Source organism: Drosophila elegans, unplaced genomic scaffold, assembly GCF_018152505.1.
Source record: "Drosophila elegans isolate 14027-0461.03 unplaced genomic scaffold, ASM1815250v1 contig_183, whole genome shotgun sequence".
NCBI classification, from domain to species: domain Eukaryota; kingdom Metazoa; phylum Arthropoda; class Insecta; order Diptera; family Drosophilidae; genus Drosophila; species Drosophila elegans.
In genome coordinates, this window is record NW_024545550.1 from 9,009,196 (window position 1) to 9,031,212 (window position 22,017).

The 22,017-nt window shown below is 37.5% G+C and overlaps 2 protein-coding genes across 2 annotated transcripts in view; both read right to left on the reverse strand.

Annotated features, from left to right (window-relative positions):
* Nucleotides 1–4,867, reverse strand: part of LOC108144288 (Krueppel-like factor luna) — a 114,106-nt gene extending 109,239 nt beyond the window's left edge. The window contains exon 1 of the mRNA XM_017268975.2: nt 4,073–4,867. The gene's annotated coding sequence lies outside the window, so the exon portion shown is untranslated. The remainder of the gene's footprint in view (nt 1–4,072) is intronic.
* Nucleotides 4,868–18,353: 13,486 nt separating this feature from the next.
* LOC108144122 (chymotrypsin-2-like) lies at nt 18,354–20,998 on the reverse strand. The gene is made up of 7 exons (XM_017268765.2): nt 20,941–20,998; nt 20,838–20,883; nt 20,479–20,624; nt 19,867–20,355; nt 19,615–19,663; nt 18,500–18,533; nt 18,354–18,440 (listed from the first exon to the last, which is right to left on the reverse strand). Exons 1-7 carry the CDS (start codon nt 20,996–20,998, stop codon nt 18,354–18,356), a joined length of 909 nt encoding a protein of 302 aa, XP_017124254.2.
* Between the last annotated feature and the right edge of the window lie 1,019 nt (nt 20,999–22,017).

The window sequence follows — 22,017 nt, forward strand, 5'->3', positions numbered from 1 at the left end:
GTTTTGCGTCTGGCCGGAATGACTGTTGTTTGGTCTAATTAACTGGTAACCCAGTTTCCGGGCCTTATCGCTCAAGTGAAATCAAATAAAGGAGCGTGCTCTGTACAGCTGCTCATTAAGTTTGCCGCGGGTCCACAATAACAAGAAAAAATCCCAGCCCACAAGCCCGAAAAACCTAAACCTAAACCTAAACCCACATAAGCCAGACTTTTCTCCCCCAGAATCTCTATGGCCGATCCGCTCCACCCAGCTGCATTTATGATTGCAACAGCAACAGCAGCAGCAGCAACATCCATGGCAGACACACGTAAAGATACTTTACTCAAATACCCTTCAATCAACAACTTAACGCGCCACGAGGGCAGACAACAACGTTAACTTCCCCTCGATTCTTCCATCTTCTCTGCCTACGTGCGTTTTAATTTTAATTTTTTTTCTTTCCTTCCTTTTCCCTCATGTTGCTGCTGTTGCTGGTTTTGTGATGTTGCTGCTGCTGATGCTGCTGTTGCTGCGTGGCCACTTCACCGCTCAAGTTGATTTGGCTGCGAGTTTGGAGTCGCAATTGGAGTCGGGAGGTGGAGACTCGAGCAGTTTGTTTTTGTTTTGTTTTCCATTTTCGAAACGGAATTTTAAGCGCTAAGAAAGCGCGGGATCCCTCCAAGTTGCTGCTGTAGATGTTGCTGCCGCTGATTGTTGTTGCTGCACATCAGAAACAGAAACAGAATAAGAACCACATCGCAACGACCTTAACGGGCAGCCAGACTTGCGACTTGGACTCGGATTCACTCAGCCGACAGCAGCAGCAACACCAACAGCAACAACAGCAACACCAGCAGACACCACAGCAACATCAGCGGCAACAACAACAATAGACAGTGAAAACGTCATCAGCAGTCCAACGGGTCTTTGCCTGCATTTGTGAGATTTTGTAGATGCTTCTCATCTTCCATTTCTTCGGCTTGGGGACAGCCACACAGAGAGAAAATCATAACTTATACAGATTTATATTTTATTTAAGTACAAGTGGCTACATGGAAGAGTAATCACAAGTTTCTCACATATCTTATTCCTAATGTTTTTACATTATTAGATCTAAGCTATTTAAAGAAGATTTAAGAATTGAGACCCCAAATTTTTCTCCAAATGTATATTTTAAATAAATAAAATGTTGCTGATATTTTCTTACTGTGCACCATGACATGGCAACAGCAACAGCACCACGAACCAAACCGAATTGAAATGAATTTCATTCCCGAACTTGATTTGCCTGCTCCTACGCAAAAGGGGACAAGCTCTTCTCACATTGTATTATTTCCTGCTCGTATTATCTCCCATCCTCCGCCGTTCACTCACCCACATATACCCATACCCATACCCATACCCTTACTCGTAGTCATAGTCGGAGTCGAATATAGCCCAGAAACAAATCAACACTTTGTTCATTTCACACGTGAATTGCTCCAGAGAAAGACCAAGCGAAATGAAAGGGGAAATGTTCATGGCTTGTCTATTTTTATATCGTATTTTGTTTACATTCCAATTCGAGTGGGAATTTTCCTTTAGGAATGGCAGGCACACGCATTCTCAATTAGAAAATCCCATTTCCATTTCTGCTGTTGCGGTTACACGCGGATTGACATTGAAAACATTGAACACAGGCAACCAAATTCGACAAACGAGGCCCTACCTCATATTACACCAAAAAAAAAAATAAGAAATTCGAAAATGTAGACCCAATTTTGTGGCAGAACAATACGTATTTCCAATTCTTGTAACACAGTTGCTTAAAGAAGTTTAATTGATTTTACTGAATTATACCACTGATATGCCTTAAATTCATAAATTTAAAATTTTAATAACACATTCAACAAATTGTTCTTACCAATTTATTACTCAATCAAAAATATTAACTATGCTGTCATAAATGCTTTAATATTAATTTTAATATTCTAATGCATTGCAATTTTAAATATTCACTAAAGTTAACTTATTAAAGCCATATTGTGTAGGCTTTTAAATTTCCATTTATTATTTAATTGAAATTGGAGTTTATGATATAAAATTCAAAAGGCAAATACCAAGTTTTTCTATCTGCACAGCCACAGACTTGGCTTACATTTTTGAGAAGGAGCCAGAGTTCGACATTTTCCTGCGGCTTCTTTGCGGTTGCCAGCAATTAATTCATATTAAGACAAAAATGTTGCTCCGGATTTGTACCTGTTGGCAGGGATATGCACGTTATGCCACCGCAAAAGGAAGTTCGGAAATTCTGTCAAGAGATTTCCTTACCATTTCCCCATTTTACACAAATTGACCAGCAAAATAACAAGTAAATCCAAATCGGAGACGGAAGGAGAGGGCAAAACTGCTGGAAGGCAGATGATAAAACAAAAGAAGAAATGTTCTTAGTGTTGTTGTTATCGTTGTTGTTGTTGTTGTGCCGCTAGCATCATTTATTTCTAGTTGGCAAACTGCTTGTGTGTTTATAAACAAAGCGTTATTTATGTTCTCTATTTTATTTTCGTACAGCCAAATAAATATTAATAAAGACCCCGCCGCATATAACTCAAGGCGACATTTCGACGGGGGCACTTTATTTTCGGCCGCCCCGGCACATGTGGCATCCCCTTTAATTGGGTCTGGACCCATAAATAAGCCTAAGTCCTCCCAGAATTGTCGTTTCCCAGGCGAGAGTGATTTGGAAAACCATTAACGGGTATTAACCACATTCTTTTCGCTGCCCCCTTCCTCATCTATGTTTATTACGCCAATCTTCCAACACTCAGCACTGAGTAATTGGATTACAAAGTGAAGCTATCTGTAAATATTTAGTGTACCAAGAAAACCTGTGACAACCTGTGCCCCTCCAGTTGTGTGTTGACATTCGGCTAAAAGTGTAAGGGGAAACCAGTGCAAGTCGAGCTGAAAGCGATACGAATTAATCGCAAAACAAGTGCATTGCCTGTTCGATTCGCCAGCAAATATACATATACACACCCATCTACATTGCCATTAATGTATGTACTAGTATTTTCTTTGGCTATTCATATTTATACGATTATTGGTGGCGGCGCCGGCGAGTCAACCGCATTTCAAATTGAATACTACCCAGACTTTGCATGAATCAGAACCCGACTACGTGATCCCATCGATGCAAATGTATCTGCATCGCCAGCTGAAAATATTTCGCTGTAATAATAGTCACAGTACGAGAATCTGGAACGGAACCGATTAGACGTCTCGATTTTGGCCTGTGGCGAGCGATGAGTGTAGGCAAGTGACTGCACGGAGGGAAAAATATCATAAAAACTCTTTATCACTTGAGTTTTTTAAGCTCATACACAAATGTTCTTAGGAAAGCAAGTGATAAATTTAGCATGACAAAGGAATATTTTTAACATATCAAAACAATGTTTTGCATATTTTTCTGGGCAATATTTAGCTTGGTTTGGGTATTAAAATTTAGTTATAAGTGATTCATAAAGAATGCTTATTCCAGACAAGTGTATAAAAAACAGTAAAAAAAACTTTTGACTCAGTTGTAAAACTGGATAAGAACTTGTATATTTTTAGTGAGTTAGAAGCAGATTAATTTTTAATGAAAAATATGCCAATATCTAGTAATAAAATATGTTCTCTTTAAATAATAATTGTTAGTTGAATAACAATTATATCGGGAGTGCACTGTTTAAGGTCGATAATATATATATATTACTGCATTGACGCTCTTGACTTATCTAAAAATGTCACTAGCTGAAATCATTGTTTGAGAGTTAAATAAATTAAGAACCCTCTGATAAGTATAACATTGTTTGGATAACAAAAATATAGTTGTATTGTTTTTTTTTACTGTACACAGTCTTAAAGCTTCTATTAATCATAGAAAATTATAGAGAGTGACGGGGGTTGGCTTGTGATTCACAACGGACGTGCTAAAAATTGCACTTGTCTGCCGGATAGCGGTAAATCAAAGCCGCACTTCGCACTCACAAGTTAATGAGCTTTCAATTTCGGTTTTTTCTTTGGCTTTTCGTATGCATTTTCTTGCGATTTTCCTTTTGGGCCATCATACCTGGCTAACTTGTTGTTGCTGCTGTCGCTGGTGCCGCTGTTGTTGTTGCTGGTGTATCTGCAACACTTGCCACCGTAACTGCAATATATTTTTTTACTTTATTTTTTTTTCTTTTTTTGCAAACTCGTTTGCACACAAACACACCGACACACTAACACCGAGACATCGACGCCGGCTAAGGCAAAAATAACAACAACTCAACTAACCAGCATATAGAACAATAATAACAACAACGATCGCACACCGATAAGAACTTAGTCGTATATTTTTACACACAATAATTGCGTGTTGTTGTTGCTGTTGTTGTTTTCAGCGAATTTTTCACGGCTTTAATTTGCAGCGATATCGCCAGCCGATATTATGTGTATATTTTCCAATAATTCCGCTGTATTTACAGTTGTATCTTGAATTTCACTTTTTCCACTTGCCGGCGATTTGTTTGGATTTCCATTCAACAGAAATAGTAGTAGCACTTGTGTTTTCGTGGCTTTTTATCAAACTTGTCAGCTTATCAGAGCCGAAGATACAACGCTCGTTTTTTTGTTTACACGCGCTGCTCACACAGATACTGCTCACACGCACACTCACGCACCCACGGCAAATAAACAAAATCGCAATCCGTGAGGTTTTCTTTCGTATCTTTCGAAAATGCGGATATGCGGTTTGTGGTATTTTTTGCTTTCGGCCAAAATAAATATCAGTGCGATTGTTAAGATTCTTCCGATAACTGCAAGTAACCGAATAACCGGCAAAAAGAGGGCGAGAAAAACGCGTCTTTTCGCTTCGACGTCTGAAATTTGACTGTTAAGCGCCTGTAAGGCGAACTATGCTCACACAGATACTCGCAGTCACTGTTAGCGTAACATTATGCACTCGGCAACGAAATGTTAAGCGAAATGTTAAGTGCATCTGATGGATTGAGAGATGAACAAATGCAATTGGTGACGATTTACAACAGTTTTCAGGGGGTTTTTAATGGGCTTTTATATATATAAAAGTCGCTTGTTATTCGTTAGTTGTTAAGAAAACTTTTTATGGTCAAAAGACTTTGATTATTTGTAATATGTTATATACAGTCTTAAAACTAATTTTGACAATATTTTGTTTAGCTAGTTTTAAAATTCATAGCAAAAACAACAGCATTATAGTAGCAGATCAAATAAGATAATATATAAGCTAAGACTATTTCAACAACAATTTTTAAGCTTAAGCAACTGTTTTCAAAAAGCAATTAAAAATTGAAAATAGGCACTTAACTGAAACATAAACTTATTTATATTTAAACTTGTTTTAAGGCAAAGCTAAGACGTATTTGTAAACGAAAACGAAACGGTAAATTCTTGTAGTTATATATTTATAAAACATTTTTCGAAGTTAATTTGTATGTACATATATCTTAAATAAATATAACTTTGTTTTTTCAATGCAATTCGTTTTTATTAGGCTATAAGTCTTTGCTTTGGCGCCAACATTATTTTTAATTCAACTCAGCGCAGGCCACCGTTAAAACTTAACGAAGCTATGTTAGGCGAAAGACGAGATACTGTCAACGAAAATATACTGTTAGCGAAGAGATACTGTTAACGACGTGTTTGTTAAGGGAGCAAAGAGAGCGGATATTCTCTTTCAGAAAAAACTCTCTTTCAAATTGTGCGTTTTTTAAACTTATAATCAAGAAATTCGGGTAAGCTATTGCAAATTAATTAAATAAAAATCATGATTCAAATAATATATAACTAATATAATAAAATGTTAACAATTTTAATTTATGAAAATATATTTTAAAAATTGCTTTTGGGTTTTACCTTAATAAAGACTGTTATACATCTACGATATTGGCCGCTATGTTAGCTAAAAGCGGTATAACATTTTATTCCGACTAGGACAATAAATTCCTATCATTTAGCTAATTAGCCTAAACTGGCCAAAAGCCCTACTAAAATATGTATGCTTTTCCTGGTCCAATAATTGACAATCACATTGCGTATACGACTGCCGGCAGAATTATGACAAGCGTGTAATGTGCAGGCAGCTGGCATAATTGCAAATAAACTAGCAACAATAGCAACCCACAAAGACACTGAAACATACCAACAGTCGTGATTATGTAAATTAAACTCTTCTTAATGCAAATTTTATATATATTCCGTAAAATTTTATCTGCAAAGTACAGCTAAAACTAACATGAATTTTATAAAATACAGGTTAAGTTGTTATCAAATTTAAAACTATTTTAGTTGTATTACATTTTTAATTATTACTTATACATAAATATGTAAGGCTCTTATCTTCCCAAAAATGGTTAGAAAATATGGAAGGTAAAAGTGACTTAAATTTCAGGTCAAATTATTTCTTGTTTTGATTCATCTAAAAAATTATATACATTTAGCTCTTTTATTAGCCCTATAATTAGTTGAATCAATCCAAAGAAAAATAATTAAAAAAAAAAAAAACATTTTAGCTGATCTGTAAAACTTGTTAAACAAAACAAAAAATTAATTGGAAAACATCAAAAAAGAATCACTTAAATATTTTCCAATATTAGTTCTTAAATTATGTTGGTTTTACGGAATTTCGCCTGTACTTAAACACATATGCATTGAGATTAGTAGAAGGCAAAGGTGCGTTGACAATTTGACATCTCCGTTCAAAAGTTCTCTGCTTGGATTTCCCAGTTCTCAGTTCTCAGTTCGCAGAACCCAGACCCCAGTTCCCGATCCCCAGAAACCGAGAACTCCAACTGCCGACGGCTGGCGGAAGTCACACAAATCCGTAAATGGCACAGTTTATGCCACCAAAAGCTCTACCCGAAGTTCGGGCCAAGTTAGGGGCAGCAGTCGTCGCGCCAAATTGTCCATTATCGGTGGGCTGTATAAATAGATATGTAGAGGGGGGGACCAAAATGGGGGCCCAGTGCAATGGTTATTAATATTGATTGGAGCATAAACTGGCGACGGGATTCGAGCTGGATCTCCAACGCATACGGCCCGAAATGTTGTCGATTAATTGCGATTATGTAAATGTTAATGTAAAGCGCGTTACAATTTATTATGTTTGCTGGTAGGTTTGCATGCAAAGTGCTCTTGGCCGAAACACACATGTGTATGTGCATGCTAATGTGCGTATGCGTATGCGTATGCGAATGCGTATGCGTATGCGTGTGCGTATCCGTTAGGTTGCCAAGTTTGGCTTATTGATTTAGTAGACGCTGCAAATTGCGCTTTGATAGCGTCTAATGTGACGTTTGTGCAATTGTAATGGAAATTTATGTTTGTCGGTCTGAGTTTACCCATGTTTGGGGGGCACTTGTAGGGCTCGAAAGTCCACCTGGCCTTAATTACAGGTGTGTCTGTGGGGGCCAGCATTGAGCGCTCTCTGGAGTTTCGGGAGAAACAATTACGGCGGCAGACTTGCAGATTAAGTGCAGTCATGGGATGTTCTGGGGTAGATCAAACTGTTTGTTCGGTACTAAACATGTCACCAATCAGATATATATGATGTGATTAATTCTGAAGACGATTTTCAAATTTAAAAAATCGGAAAATATATTGACAAGTACTTCTTTCTATAGATTTAATCAAGAAACTACAGACATTTAACCATTTTATTGTTAGCATTTATAAAAGCGATTTACAGATTGCAAAATATGAGATCTATAAATTCCGTGTGTTTATACATATGAGGTTATTTAGTTGTATATTTTCTATACACGCTAACCAAGAAAACAAGCATTAAAGCTGTGAGAAAACCGAATTACTTGTTCTGTATATAAACCAGCTACCAATCTACGACTCCAGTGAGGCGCTTGTCCGTATTGGCCATCAATAACAGCACTTTAAGTACGTATCTCAGAGATACAGACCTCTGGGATAGCCACCTACTCAACTGGCAACTGGCAACTGGCGACCGACTGTGCCATTAAGGAAATCATAAAGTGCATAAAATCACAAAGCAAATTGCTCAAAAAACAAGCACAATATGCGCTCGCAGTCGGAATCGCCAAGCAGACAAGACGACACTTTCCAGCTTAAGCCAATGGCCAAAACCAGCAGGTTGGGGGCCATGGTTAATGCTACTGCTGGATGTGGCTGCTGCCAAAGCGAAAATATTTTGATGTATTCATGGAAACATTTTATGCATGTTAAGTAACAGACAAATCGACGGAAACTTATGCTACGCCGGGGTTTCGAATGGCAGGGGGTGGCCCATTCGGCTGATTAATAATTTACGTGGTAATATTTCTGTTGCCTGTTACCCCGCCGAAAAGTAACAAAAACAAAGGCTGGAAAGAGGTACAGTGGCCCCACTGTAAGTGGAACAGGTGTTATTAAAAGACTGAACTTTATTTATCTTTGAATGGAATTTTAACTTCTGTCTTTTAAACATATCATGTATGCTTTTGCAAAAAAGTTTGAAACATTATTGAATATATTTAAAATAAGTAAATTAAATTTTACAGAAAAAATAATATTATAATCTCGATATGATAACCCAAAAACAATTTACTGATTTTGTTTTTATAATTCGCAATTGTTTCTAGTTTTTATTTTGTTACATATAAAATATTGAAAAAAAAGTTGAATTTTACAAAAGGTATTTTATGATAAGGTCAATCCTTTCTGGCTTTATAAAAAAAATGATAGTCCGAATAACAATTTACTTGGAGAAGGTCTGACTAAAATATTGAATTTAAAAATAATATTTAAAAAGTTTTTCCTTTGAATTGAAGCTGGTAATAGTTCGCCTTAAGGACTTTTTCCTGTACTCGACGCATAAGACACATACAAGGTGGATAAGTGACCAAGAAGGCGAAAGAGATGGCAACAGGCTGTGTGCGTGAGTGTGAAAGAGAAAGAGGGTGGAAAGGGAAAGAAAGAGAGGGAAGCGAGGCAGACGCATATGAATTGGAAACTAATCGTGGAATATGAGAATGATTATTATGCACATCACACTAATCATTATCTCTGTCATGGACAGTCGGGGGATTCGCTACTTCTTGAGCAGAGGGTGGAAAAAGCCAAGGAAAAGCCAGAAAGAGATGGCGAAAGGGGGGGAACAGAAAGAGACACCGCGAGACCTAAACATGTGTGGCTCATAAAAATCTGTTGATATTCATTGCATGTCGCCGGTGGCATCCCACACTCCCATCGCATTCTGCTTTTTTGGGGCCAAAACTTTTCCGGCTTAGCTTTGGGCTTTAAGCACATACTTTGCCTGATTTCTTTCGGGCCCCCGTTAATGGCCACAACAGATGAATATTGCAAGGCATTCATTCATTCATTCATTCATTCATTAACTGTTCTGTCATCCAACACCCCCACTTCTTTTGCGTAGAAATTAATTTAATTTTTGGCAAATATAAACACTTGCCATCCACTTAGCTGCAGTTCATTGCTTCAAGTAAACAAAACGTTGGAAGTTTTGAGCTGGAAACTTCTTCTTTCGACCAACTTTTATCCGTCTCTATTTGCACGTCTTTGACAATTTCAATTTGTTGGGCATGCAAATAGGCGCAGCAACAATAAGCCTTGCGAATCGCATGAGCAATGGAGAGGGTTAACATACAAACAGAATGAATGACAAGTCCCACAAAACTCACAGCAAGATAAAGAATAAAAACGGGGAAGTTGGGTTCCCAATAAAGAGCTTAAAATAAATTACACGCATGTCGTTTCGCATATCAAAAAGATTACAGCCCGATAGCGATTCTTGAAAAACTGACCAGCGCAAATTGGACAAATCAAAAAGAGATGCGTCACTTACCTAAAATGGCTGAGATAAGAAAAACAATAAGGAAAAATCGATTTGTATATAAATAAAAACAAATTTAATAGCTGCCGCTGAATAATGGCTTAATTGTTCAATGTAATTCATATATGGCAAAAACTAGCTTAAATTGATTAAATATTTATAAGATAAAGTCAACCGGATTTAGTCTAAACAAAGCCTCTTTAGAATTATTAAAATTTAAAATAGGATGAATTCCAATTTTCTAACATCTGTATTTACATTTTAATAATAATTAATCTGTGTTATTTACAATTTATGATGATTTAATATATGGCCGTACATTTTAATAAACATATAAAAAACCAAAAACATTTGAACGCTTAATAATCTTATATACTACAATTTAATGGGTTTTTATGGGTATTAATTGCATTTATAATCCGATGCATCAAAAAAACCTTCAATAATCGGCTTCAGTTATGGTTTTTAAATAATTTTGGACAAATTGGTGAATCTCGAATCAGCAGCCATTGCTGGGCAACATATATCAATTTCCATATTTTATATCATTTTCGCCGCAAAGAAGTGCATTTAATTATGAGAGGAAATTGATTTATATGAGCATCGTTAATTTGTATAGTTTTTAATGCCGAACTCATTCTGTCCAAAGAGCTCTCCAGTCATTGCTTCATGCAATGGCTTTATGCGGATTAACCCGGCCATTAATTTACCGGCCAGCAATTAACGAACAGTTGGCTTAGAAAAGAGCTGTGTAATCCTCGATTTCACGCCACGTTAGATTAATTAACTTTTTCATAAATAATGCCGAATGCAATTTAATTAAAAGCAAACATTTTTTATCTTCCGCTGCCTGCATATTATTTGCTTACTTTTGTGCTGCAGTACTGCTGTAAAGCGGAAAGCTATTAAAATTGTGTCATCGTGTATTTAATACATTTTGAAATAAATTCGCATAATTATCACTGGCGGCATAGGCTGATGGGGCTTGTTTGTGCAATTTGCACTTTCTGACTGGTCCAAAGATACTCGAACACCAGTGAAATGTTTATTAAAGTATCAAAAACAAATACCAGAAAGCTGTCACCAACCCAGCCGCATGACAGCATCCCCCACTTGCCGCAAAATTTGCATATTTGTCTCCGGCGTCGGTCGTCATTTTAATAAAAATGTTTGTATAATTTCATGTCGCGGGATGTGGGATGCGGCAGCAGAAGCGACCGCTGCTTGCTTATAAAATTAATTTTAAATTAAACAATTTTAATTATGATTCAATATTCAACAAACACATTGCTGCAGCATCGTCAACGTTGTCGCAGACTTTCAACAATGCAAATATTGGTTTTCGGCCGTCAAAGCCAGACCCATTAATCCAACCTCTCGACTATCGCAAATTGTTTAATGGCCGCCTTTTCTTTAATGTTTGCAAAACATATATATAGAATGCAGCTGGGGACCACAAACTTTTGGCTTGCTTCATTTGCCTTCTGCTGATTTAATTTAAAAAGAAATTAACAAGCACAAGTTGCTTGTTGCTTGTAAAATGTTGAAACGACTACTTATTTTATCCAATTAATACTAAAATTGAAGTATATTCGGTACTCGGCTGCGTTCAAAGATTGTTGTTCTCTCACAAAAAATACATGATTCGCTTGATTAATAATTTACAAAACATTTTCAGAAAAAAAAAAGCTTTTACAAAGTTATAAAATCCCATGATAAAGATAAATACCATAATTGAAAAGATTAAAACATGGCGAATATAAACATACCTCAACAAAAACTTTAGCATAGCCTTGTATTTGAATTTCTCATTTGACTTTAACATTTTCTTTATGTGCAGAATATTTTGCATGGTAATTGAATTATCTTTTATTTTTTTGTTTCGTCTGTGTGGCCATCAAATTTAAAGAGAACATTAATTCTTTAATTGAAAAAACGGTTTCGCTGCAAAAATGATTCAACAACTTGCCAAAAGCTCTAAAAGTTATTGTGTCAAAGGTCTCACTCATAATTCATATAATTATAATTGCCTCTAGTTGTTGAAAGTAATTATTTTTTGGCTTGTTGTGGTGGCTTTTGACCGATTTGTTAAAATACTTGCCCTCTAGTCATACTCATACTCATACTCATAAACTCATGTTTAATTTCATTTTCGATGCTTAATCACTTGCAACAAGTTAAATGTAGATTTTTTCGCAGAGTCTTCCTCGACTTTATTCAATTAGCATTGTTGACTGCCGTTCCCCGGACCTCTCCTGATTTTTCACGATGCTTGCGGGCACATCATTACATATGCCACGCCCACCACACCAATGCCCGCCCCGAACTTTATGCTCGGTTTACATACAATTTATTTTCACGCATAATTTAAAAACCTTTTGCGCTTTGCTTAATGGCCATTCATTTACTGCATTTGCAACGCCCACACACACACACAAACACACACAGGCACTCGCAGGGCGACACTCGCATTATTGAATCAGCCACGCCCACTAAAAAGGCGGCCGATAATGGTGTTGGCTGATGACTGATTTCGTTAGTTTATAGCCTGATGTGTTTTGAAGTGATTAGGCTGAAAGAGCAGTACTTTAAAACTGGTATGCAAAGAACGTGTTAACGTCCTCTTAATAAATCCTTAAAAACATATGCAAGCAAAGTTTGTAAGACATAATATCATTTAATTTAATTTAAAAGTGAAGGTAAAAACCTGCTTTATGTATTTATGTTTTAATAATCAAAAACTACATAGTTTTTAAAATACGCACATCAAAAACCAAAAGACTTATGTTGTATATTTCAAAGTTATATAAATTCAAATTACATCTGCATTTGTGGAACAATAAAAATATTAATTTTATATTGCACTCATACAAATTTTTGTAAATTTTGTAAACAAACTTGTAAATTATAAATGTATTTAAACCCATAATTTTGAGTATTTTCCTTCAGCCTTAAAAAAAACGAAAGTTTCAAATCATTTAAAATCGTCAAATATATTTTTAAAAACTTTAATTTTATTAAATCATTTGTTTTACGGCTCTAATCCTTGCTGACAAACGTCAATTAGCCAGCAATTAGTGATTTATTAGGGATTTCAAATTGAAATTCAACAAGAAATAATAATTAAAGCAATCACACATTGTTCTTGCGAATTAGTTATTATGACAGTTGCAACACCTAAACTTCATTCAGCCCGCTTGCCAAAGTAAGACGAACTCAACACAACTGCCGCCATTCAGCTTTAGTCGCTTGAAATTGATTTGATTTTGTCATTTGCTCAGACACACACATGGCTTTATATCTATGGAGCCAAACTCCACCGATTCCTGGGCTTTTGTAGTTGCCAGTGTGCCTGTGGCAATGCTTCCTGTCTGATTCTGCTGCTGCTGATATTGCTGTTGCTGCAGTAGATGTGGCTGTTGCAGATATTGCTCCTGCTGTTGCTGCTGCTGTTGCTGTGTCTTGAAAGTTGGCAGGCCACGTTCTGGTTTCGGTTTCGGTTTCGGTTTGCTGGCTGCGATGTGCGCCTGTTGACGCATTTGGCAGGCAGGCAACCAGGTACCAAGTTGGCCTTTCAGATTATGGCCGTTTACACGATCCGACCACCCGTTTCTCATATCACTTTATTTGCCAGCGGAATTTTCACGCAACTCCCACGATAATGATGCCCAGGAATTTTTAATAAAAAACTGCCATCAAAGGAGGTGGTTTTTTCATCCCGTGATGAAGGCAATTGCCAGGACCTTAATGACAGTTCGCCTTTGTCGGTTAAGCTATATATTAATCAGTATATTAATTATGGAACCAGGTGAAAGGGTGGCGCAGGCCAGTGTCAAAGGTCAACAAACTGCGCCCAGGCCATATAGAGTATATGCATTGTGTGGGGCAAATAAATTGTTTAACCAACTTTACAGACAACATCCGTTGAGCAGGAGAAAATGGCCAAAAGCAATGGCAACACGAGTAGTACCAGGCAGTCAGCCATGTGACAGGCAGTCGGTCATTATTTCGCACTTTTGTTGCCGCTGCGGAAATTTCAGCAGCAGCAGTAGCAGCAGCAACATGCGACACGTGCAACACCGGAAGTTGAGAGTCTGGGCGATACAGTGTGCAGCCGAACGCCATAACAATAAAGCCACAACAAAGATACAGTCCCTGGCAAAAAAGAACAACAAAAACCGAAGGAGAGAAACAAAAATGCCGGTGTCAGGTGGAAAAGATGCAAAAGTCTCGGGCGCAGACAAAATGGTATTTTAATGATATGAGGAGGCGTGCCATTGGAATATTTTCGCAGGTGGAAGAAGCAGCTCCGTACCCTTTGACCCCGCGTAGTACAACCGGCACTTGAACTACGCCGCTTACTATGCTCTTGGCGCTCTTTTTATTTTGTTTTTCTGGCCATTCTTTTTCCGTTTGGCGCAGGCGAGTTGGCCAAAAAGAGCGCAAGAGAGCGGCTAAGAGAGCAAAAGCCATTGGCAAGCCGGCAAAAATAGAAGAAAAAGTTGGTTAGAACAGAAACATGGTTTTGCTGCTTAAAATTTAAATAAGATAAATTTAAAACTATTTTAAATCGCTGTACAAAAAAAAACACTCTAGTTTGTTAAGCAAAAGTTATAGCTTAAATCAACTTACACGTGCCAAAGTTGTTAGTGGTTTGCTTTTTTTTTTTGATAGTATTCGCATAGTTCCTTGCTGTCTGTATATTTTTTAAATAATTTTGTAAGCCCCTTTCTTGAAACCCCGTTTAGATATCACAAACACAAAGCACAATGGCGCACTCACACTTTAAGCACCATGTGCGCCTGGCGGTATGCAATAGTTTCTGTTTCTCTTTCGTTGTCTCGAGTGTATGTGTGTGTGTGTGTGAGAATCCGTGTTAGCCGAGTGTGTGTGCTTATGTGTGGGTGTGTGTGCTTTAGCCGACAAAGTGCAACACACAGCGCAATGACCGACGTTCTCGAGCGTTGACTCGTTTCTGCGACAACTTTTCTCGCTCCTCGCCGTTCGTAATAATGATCTCGACGTAATGACGATTTTCAGCAGCCAGTAAGCTTGTTGATGCTTTTCCCGATGACGTTGCGAACTAGCTCTCTCTCTCGCACATGCTCTTTCTCTTTCGCTCTCCCCCTCTCTTTCGGCCATTTTGAGGAAACTTAAACTCACCGCAAAACGCTCCAAAATGAGCAGCTAAATTGCGAGTTCCTTCCTTAATTGCGCACTCGTATCGTTAACGTTTTTCTGCTCTTCTTGCACATTTTTTCTCTTTGGTATAACAGTTTTTCTCTTATACTTTCGTTTATAGCACGCATTTCCCTGGTGACGTCACGAGGCTTTCCCAACACTTTTCGTCGAGAAACTGTTGTTGTTGCTGTTTTGGCTGCACAAGCCGGCAATGTAAACAAAACATAAAATATATGAATGGGTGAGTGAGTTGTGCGGGTGTTGGTGGGTGTTTGGCTTGGTGTGTTTGGGGTGGCAATTGGTGCCTCCGATTGCACTGGTGTTGGTGCAAATTCGGCAATGCGTGTGCGCTGCGCCTGATGAATGAAAATTTCGACTGGCGGCGGGGAAAGCGGAAAAACATCTGAGCACCAGCTGCACGGTCATATGTTCCAAATTATGCCAGTGCGAACTAAAAATTATTTGAAGGCTTAGAGCAATAAAGTAAATGCCCTTCTATCAAAATCAAATTTATAATTTACTTACATCTTATACATTTTAAACAAATTGTTTATATATGAAAAGTGAAACCTATTTGAATTGCTTAAAAAACAAATAGACCAAGGTTTAAGCAATGAAATGGTAGGGAGCATCAAGAAATTTAGAGTTGATGTTTATATTTGCAAACTTGATTGGTTTAAGTAATTAAAATTTGAAAAGTTATTTCAAACTTGATTAAGCTTCTTTATTGCTAATAATAGTAAGCAAATTTTAAACAATCAATTGCACTTTTTTTAAAGGCCAAATTGGTTGAATACTTTAAAAAATTAAATTGAATACTTCAATCAAAGACATTTCCAAACCAAATTTGTTAGTACTTGTGAAGACTAAAATTTGCCAACCGTGATTTTAGAAAGTGTGGGATATGAAAATCGAAAATTAGAGCGGTACTTTTAAAAGATATGAAATTGAAGCTAATACTCAGCCTGGCAGGCAAATGCAAAAACCATTGACAGGCCGTGTCGGAAATCACACGAAAATCGAGTATGCCCAGAGCAATCGCATTTTAATTTGAATTCTTTCTGGTAACGCTCTAACAAAAACCCCCAATGCGATGTGCACAACCAAAAAATGAACTTAAGTTTCGGCCAAGAATCTTGTTGAAGAATTTCTATTTGAGCATTTGTCATGTCTTCGCCTTAGTCTATAAAATATATTGTTGGTGGCAGGGGCAGGGGGCAGGGTTCGGGGAGAGGGGAGAGGGGGAAGGGGGTCCAGAGCGCGGGGTGTGTGCAAATATGCGAAAGCTAAATGTCAGAGTCAACCCTTTCGAGCGATATTCTGCCTGCTTTTTTTGTGCCCATGCCCATGCCCATGGCCCGCCTTAAAACTGGCTGGTGTTGTTGCCCCTTTTCGGGTGGAAAGGAAAGTTTTTATCTTAAGCTGCGCTGACAGGCAGCAAAGCGGCAAGCGAAGCAACACAAGTACAAGCCGGACAAAGGAGCCAAGGGGCTGGTGAAACGGAAAATGGGAAATGGAAAACGGTCGGGGGACAATGGCAAAACGTCAAGTTATAGAAAATGCTTGGGCCTGCACAATGAGAAAAATGTCACCAAAATGGCTAATCAATTGGATAGTTTTCAGGTAGGAGAAAAAAAAAAACAATTTGTCTTCAACATTTTCACTGCAGTTCTTAATTTACTGTAAAGGTTTTTATCATTTTAAGAGGTTTTAAATAAATCGTAAGCAAAATAATCAAAACTTCAAAATATGTCGAAAAAAATATAAGATTTATAAAAACCATCGACCATGTAACCATAAACCATGTAAATATCTTCTTAATTCTTAGATTTAAAACAAATAATTTGTTTTTGATGAACACCAATTCCACATTTTCCTTTTTTTTACAAGTTAGTGAATATCATTTGTTTTTTGTAGACTTTTCTCACAAAAACTTAAATTTAAACTTAAATTTCCAATGCTTACCAATCGAATAAGTGTTTCAATTAAAAAAGACATTTATTGTTGTTACCTATCTAAATTTTAAATAATATGCAATGCAATAAATTTACACAAATATTTTATAAAGACGAATTTTTTCGAAGTGCAGAAAAAGGGGAATAGAACTGGTCTCAGGGGGAGAAAAAATTAAAGGACATGCTGAACGCATTCCTTGGGACACGGGCTGACAGTGAGTGATTTGACCATACCCTCATTTGCGTGCAGCCAGGACCAAAGGACCAAAGGACCAAAGAACCAAAGACCGAAGCTGAGCCCGAGATCCGAGTTCCAAGTTCCGAGATCCAGGCAGGCACCAATGGATTAATGTGCAAGGATGCGACTCGTCAGGCAGGCCAAGAAAATTACGTCAAGCTACGCAATGGGCCCGGTTTTTCCTCATTTCCATCGCCGCTGCCATCCCATTTTCCTTAGATGGGGAAATCTGATGATGAGCGCCGACTGCTGCGGGCGGGAAACTCAAAATGGGAGTGGCTCATTTACGCGCTGCACTCGAGTTTCACCAGCAGCCGACAACTTTTCCAAGCTATTTCTGCGCCCAAATGACAGCGAAATGTAATAATGAAAAACTTTTTCTTTGTCAACTTGATGAGTATGAAATTTTTCACACAAAAAAAAAGCAAAAGAGAAAAGATTAAATAAAATAAAAGATGAGAGGGAAAGGATGGGTATGGGAAAGGGAAAGGGAATAGAAAGGGTTGGCGGTACGGTGCGGCGAGCTAGAAATATGAAACGTCAGGACTGGTCCTTGGTTAGCCTTCGAGATTAGTTATGGCAAAGGAATTTCCAAGCCAAGGCGCACGCAAATGATTGCATGCCGCATTACGCATACGCCCGGTTGTGCGTGGCGTATTTTAAAATTGAATTTTAATATACAGCAGACACAAAGCGATTTATATAGCTCTGGCTCTGGACAGTGCATGTCCCCACCCACCCACTCAAAAAAGAAAAACACATGTTATACATTTTTTACTTTGTACTGGACAAAGACCTCTGTACCATACCCACCATTTTGCTGCACCGCATCCAGGATTGCGGAATTCATAAGCTATGTGCGTTTGCTACAAAAGTGGAATTTTCGCCACGGCAAAGGATACCCGCTTCCTGGTTTCCAGTTCCCGTAGCCAGCTCACAGTTCGCAGTTTCCAGATCCCGGGCATGCCATTAACCCACTCGCAAAAAGCGCAAAATCGCTTAAATTATTGTTACAAGCTGCCACTGCCGAGTGCCGAGCAACAACAACAAAAGGAACAGAGGGGCAGAGGGCAGAAGGGAAAACCGCCTGAGCTTTTGGCCGCGCTTTGCTTTGAGTGCCAGTTAGCATAACTCCGCCAGCCGCAGGCGAATATGTCTACTCCTGCCGCTCCTGCTCCTGATTTTCCTGCCGGTGCTTTGGGTGCTGATGCCTCTGCTGATGCTTCTGTTGATGCTTCTGCTCCTGATGTCGATGTTGCCGTTAGAAATATTTCAGGCGAAGTAAAGGACAACTCCTCTCACCTGCCTGCCAGTTGCGCCAACGCCAAAGAGCCAGCTAAAAGTGTCTTTGGTGAGTGCTACCTTATGCCTGGATAACTGAAACTATACATACACAACAAAAATTGCACACAAAAAAATTTTCAAATTTTTAAAAATTACAATTTGTTCTTTTTATTTTAGAAAAAAAAATTATACTTAAAATAGAAGTTTTCTTTTGGTTTGAAAATAAAACGTGCAGAGCAAGCGTTATTTGTAAAACTTAAAACAAAATTCACACGTTTATAGCTTTTTATTTATCAATCTGAAATTAACATATATATATTTTTTTTATTATTAAGAAGAATAATAATAAAACTTAAAAAATGTTTACAAAAGTATTTTTACATCATTGTATTGAGTATCTTGTAGATCCGTCGACAAACTTCAAATAAAATCCAAGAATACCATCATAAATCAGAGGTTCAAAAGTAACATATAATATAAATTTAAAGCCATGGAAAAGCTATTATACTTGGTTGCTAAAATTGATTTCGTTTAACGGTATTTGCGATCCACCCTGTATGTTTTATTACATTTGTGAGAATGTGGTAACCATCACTTGAATAACTGACAACACCAAACAAAACAAACCGAACTTTTTTCGAAACAATAATCTGTTTTCCCAATATGTCGCCAGCCTTTCCAAATGTAGTGCTTATTCCAGGAGGAGTTCCCACACAAATTTCATCCGCATTGATTATCCATGGACACTCCTGAGTATATAAATAAAAATGTCCACCGCTAACGGGGTTAAATACAGAAAAGGGCGGAGGAGGTTCGCCCATCCATTGGAGTTGTTCGTTCGAAAGCATACAGATCGGTTTCATTCCATCTGGAGAAGATAAAATTTGTTGATCGGTTCGATAATCCATTAAAATAAGCTTACCTGTGGGCCTCACCGGTCGACTAAGTTTAAGCAAAGCTATATCACTAGTTTGCTTAAAGACTGAGTCAACTCGGTGGTCACCATATGTCCATCCCATTCCGATTGGAATAACTTTTCTGTGGCATTGTTTGAAAAATCATTTCAAATAATTTACAAAACTACTCTATATCTAAAATCAATATCTTCTTATCAAACAATTGAAATTACTTACAGCGCATCATGATTTTCCGATAAGTGTCTGGCAGTGGTTATGACAAAACCTAAAAATTAATAGAGTTTACAAATTCAACGAAATCTAATAAAATGTGTGTTGTATATTGCACTGCCCTGCCGATCAATTTGCATAAATGCAAATCTGGGCAAGTCAGCAAATATTTAACTAATTAACTAACTAACTTAAACTTAAAACTTCAGTATTAAATAGCAAATCATTTATAATAGTTTTTACTGTACAGATACGTACGGTCTGTGATCAGCACTCCATGGGCCCTGAAGTTATGTCCAAAAATGTCGGCCCGTAAAATTGATGCCATGGTACCGCCACCGCAGTCGCTGTGCAACCACATGTCTTTAACCATTGTCGGCGGAGATTGTTGTGGCATTGCGAGCTGTGTCTTATTGGAATCATCAAAGTTGGATATAATTTTCTGAATCCAATCCACATAACTGGCCACTTTGGTATACACGCCCGGTCCATTGCAGGTACTTTGGCCTAAGCTTACGATACCGATCTGCGCTTCGCGGGGCAATCCATTAACGGTCAAAGTAGTGCTCAATGGACCTCCGGAATCGCCACCACAGGTGTCGCCGTTATAGGCACCTGCACATATCTGTTCCGAACTCATGGTAAAATTCATGCGCCTGTTACACACTCTTTCATTGTAATGGTCCAGGGTGATGGTTTGAAGTATATCAGATTCCAGGTTGTCACTTTTTTGTCCCCAGCCAAAGGCTTTAAACGTTGTCGGTAGCAAACTCTTATGTTTTTTATCCAAAATAATACAGATTGGTCAGGCGTGGACTGCAGAGAAATTCATCAATTATCATCTGTTAATAGCTTTTTGATTTCACTTACAATTATATTTGATCCTGTTTGATAATTTGAGCAGGCCTACATCAAACTGAAAATCAAATGTGGACGACGAACGGTGTATAATTGCAGCAGTGACTTTGACCTGAAAGGTGGGCTCACTTTTGCTGTATGCTCCCAATCCTACAAATCTATAATCAGTACAAGTAATATGCTATTTTAATATATGTTAATATTTGCACTTACAAGTATGCGATCAAAGATAAATCAAATGTTTAGCCGAAAGGAACTTTAAACACGCAAGCAGCTCATACAGAATAAAACTACAATATTGCAACACATAAGCTAACAGAGTTATTTAGACTCTTCGACTCTTTAAATTGTAAAATCCTATAATTACTTACAAATTTGTTTGACCATATATGCAATGAGCGGCAGTTAATACAAAACCTGAAAAAACAGTGTTAATTATTAATTATAATTGCTGATTTTTATAAATATACGAACGATTGTGAATCAGCGTGCCTCCACACACAAAATGGGTCTCATTTTGTACGGCTGCCATCCAAGCAGCGTATTGTATGCTTGAATTTTTTTCATTAACAACTCTGCCTGAATTTAAATGTCCACAACTATTTTCCAACAAGAAAGAAAGCAAACTTCGGCAAGCCGAAGTTCATATACCCTTGCAACTATTGCAAGAATTTAAAATTTTTGAAAACATTGAAATTATGATTTACTGCGTATATGTTTAAAAACATTGAAGATATGATGATTAGCAGCTCAATTATTTGATATTTATTTTATATATTTTTATTATTTCTATGGGAGCTATATGATATAGACGTCCGATTTTGATAAAATCTAAACCTAATAATTTTGAAAAATTTAACCATTGCTATATGTCGAAGAACTGAACAAAAAATTAAAATACAGAAAAGTTATAATTTTTTTCATTTATTTTTCCGATTGTTCCTATGGGAGCTATATGCTATAGTCGTCCGATTTTGATATAATTTAAACCGTTAATCGAAAATATTTAACCATTACTAAGTGTCGAAGGACTAAACAAAAAATTAAAAAACAGCAAAGTTATAATTTTTTTCATTTATTTTTCCGATTGTTCCTATGGGAGCTATATGCTATAGTCGTCCGATTTTGATGAAATTTAAACCGTAAATCGGAAATATTTAACCATTACTATACGTCGAAGAACAAAACAAAAAATTAAAAAACAGCAAAGTTATAATTTTTTTTCATTTATTTTTCCGATTGTTCCTATGGGAGCTATATGCTATAGTCGTCCGATCCGGCTCGTTCCGACTTATATACTACCTGCAATAGAAAGACAACTTTTGGGAAAGTTTCATGCAGCTAGCTTTAAAACTGAGAGACTAGTTTGCATATAAACGGACGGACAGACGGACAGACGGACAGACGGACAGACTGACAGACGGACAGACGGACAGACGGACGGACAGACGGACATGGCTAGATCGACTCTACTAGTGATGCTGATCAAGAATATATATACTTTATAGGGTCGGAGATGTCTCCTTCACTGCGTTGCAAACTTCTGACTGA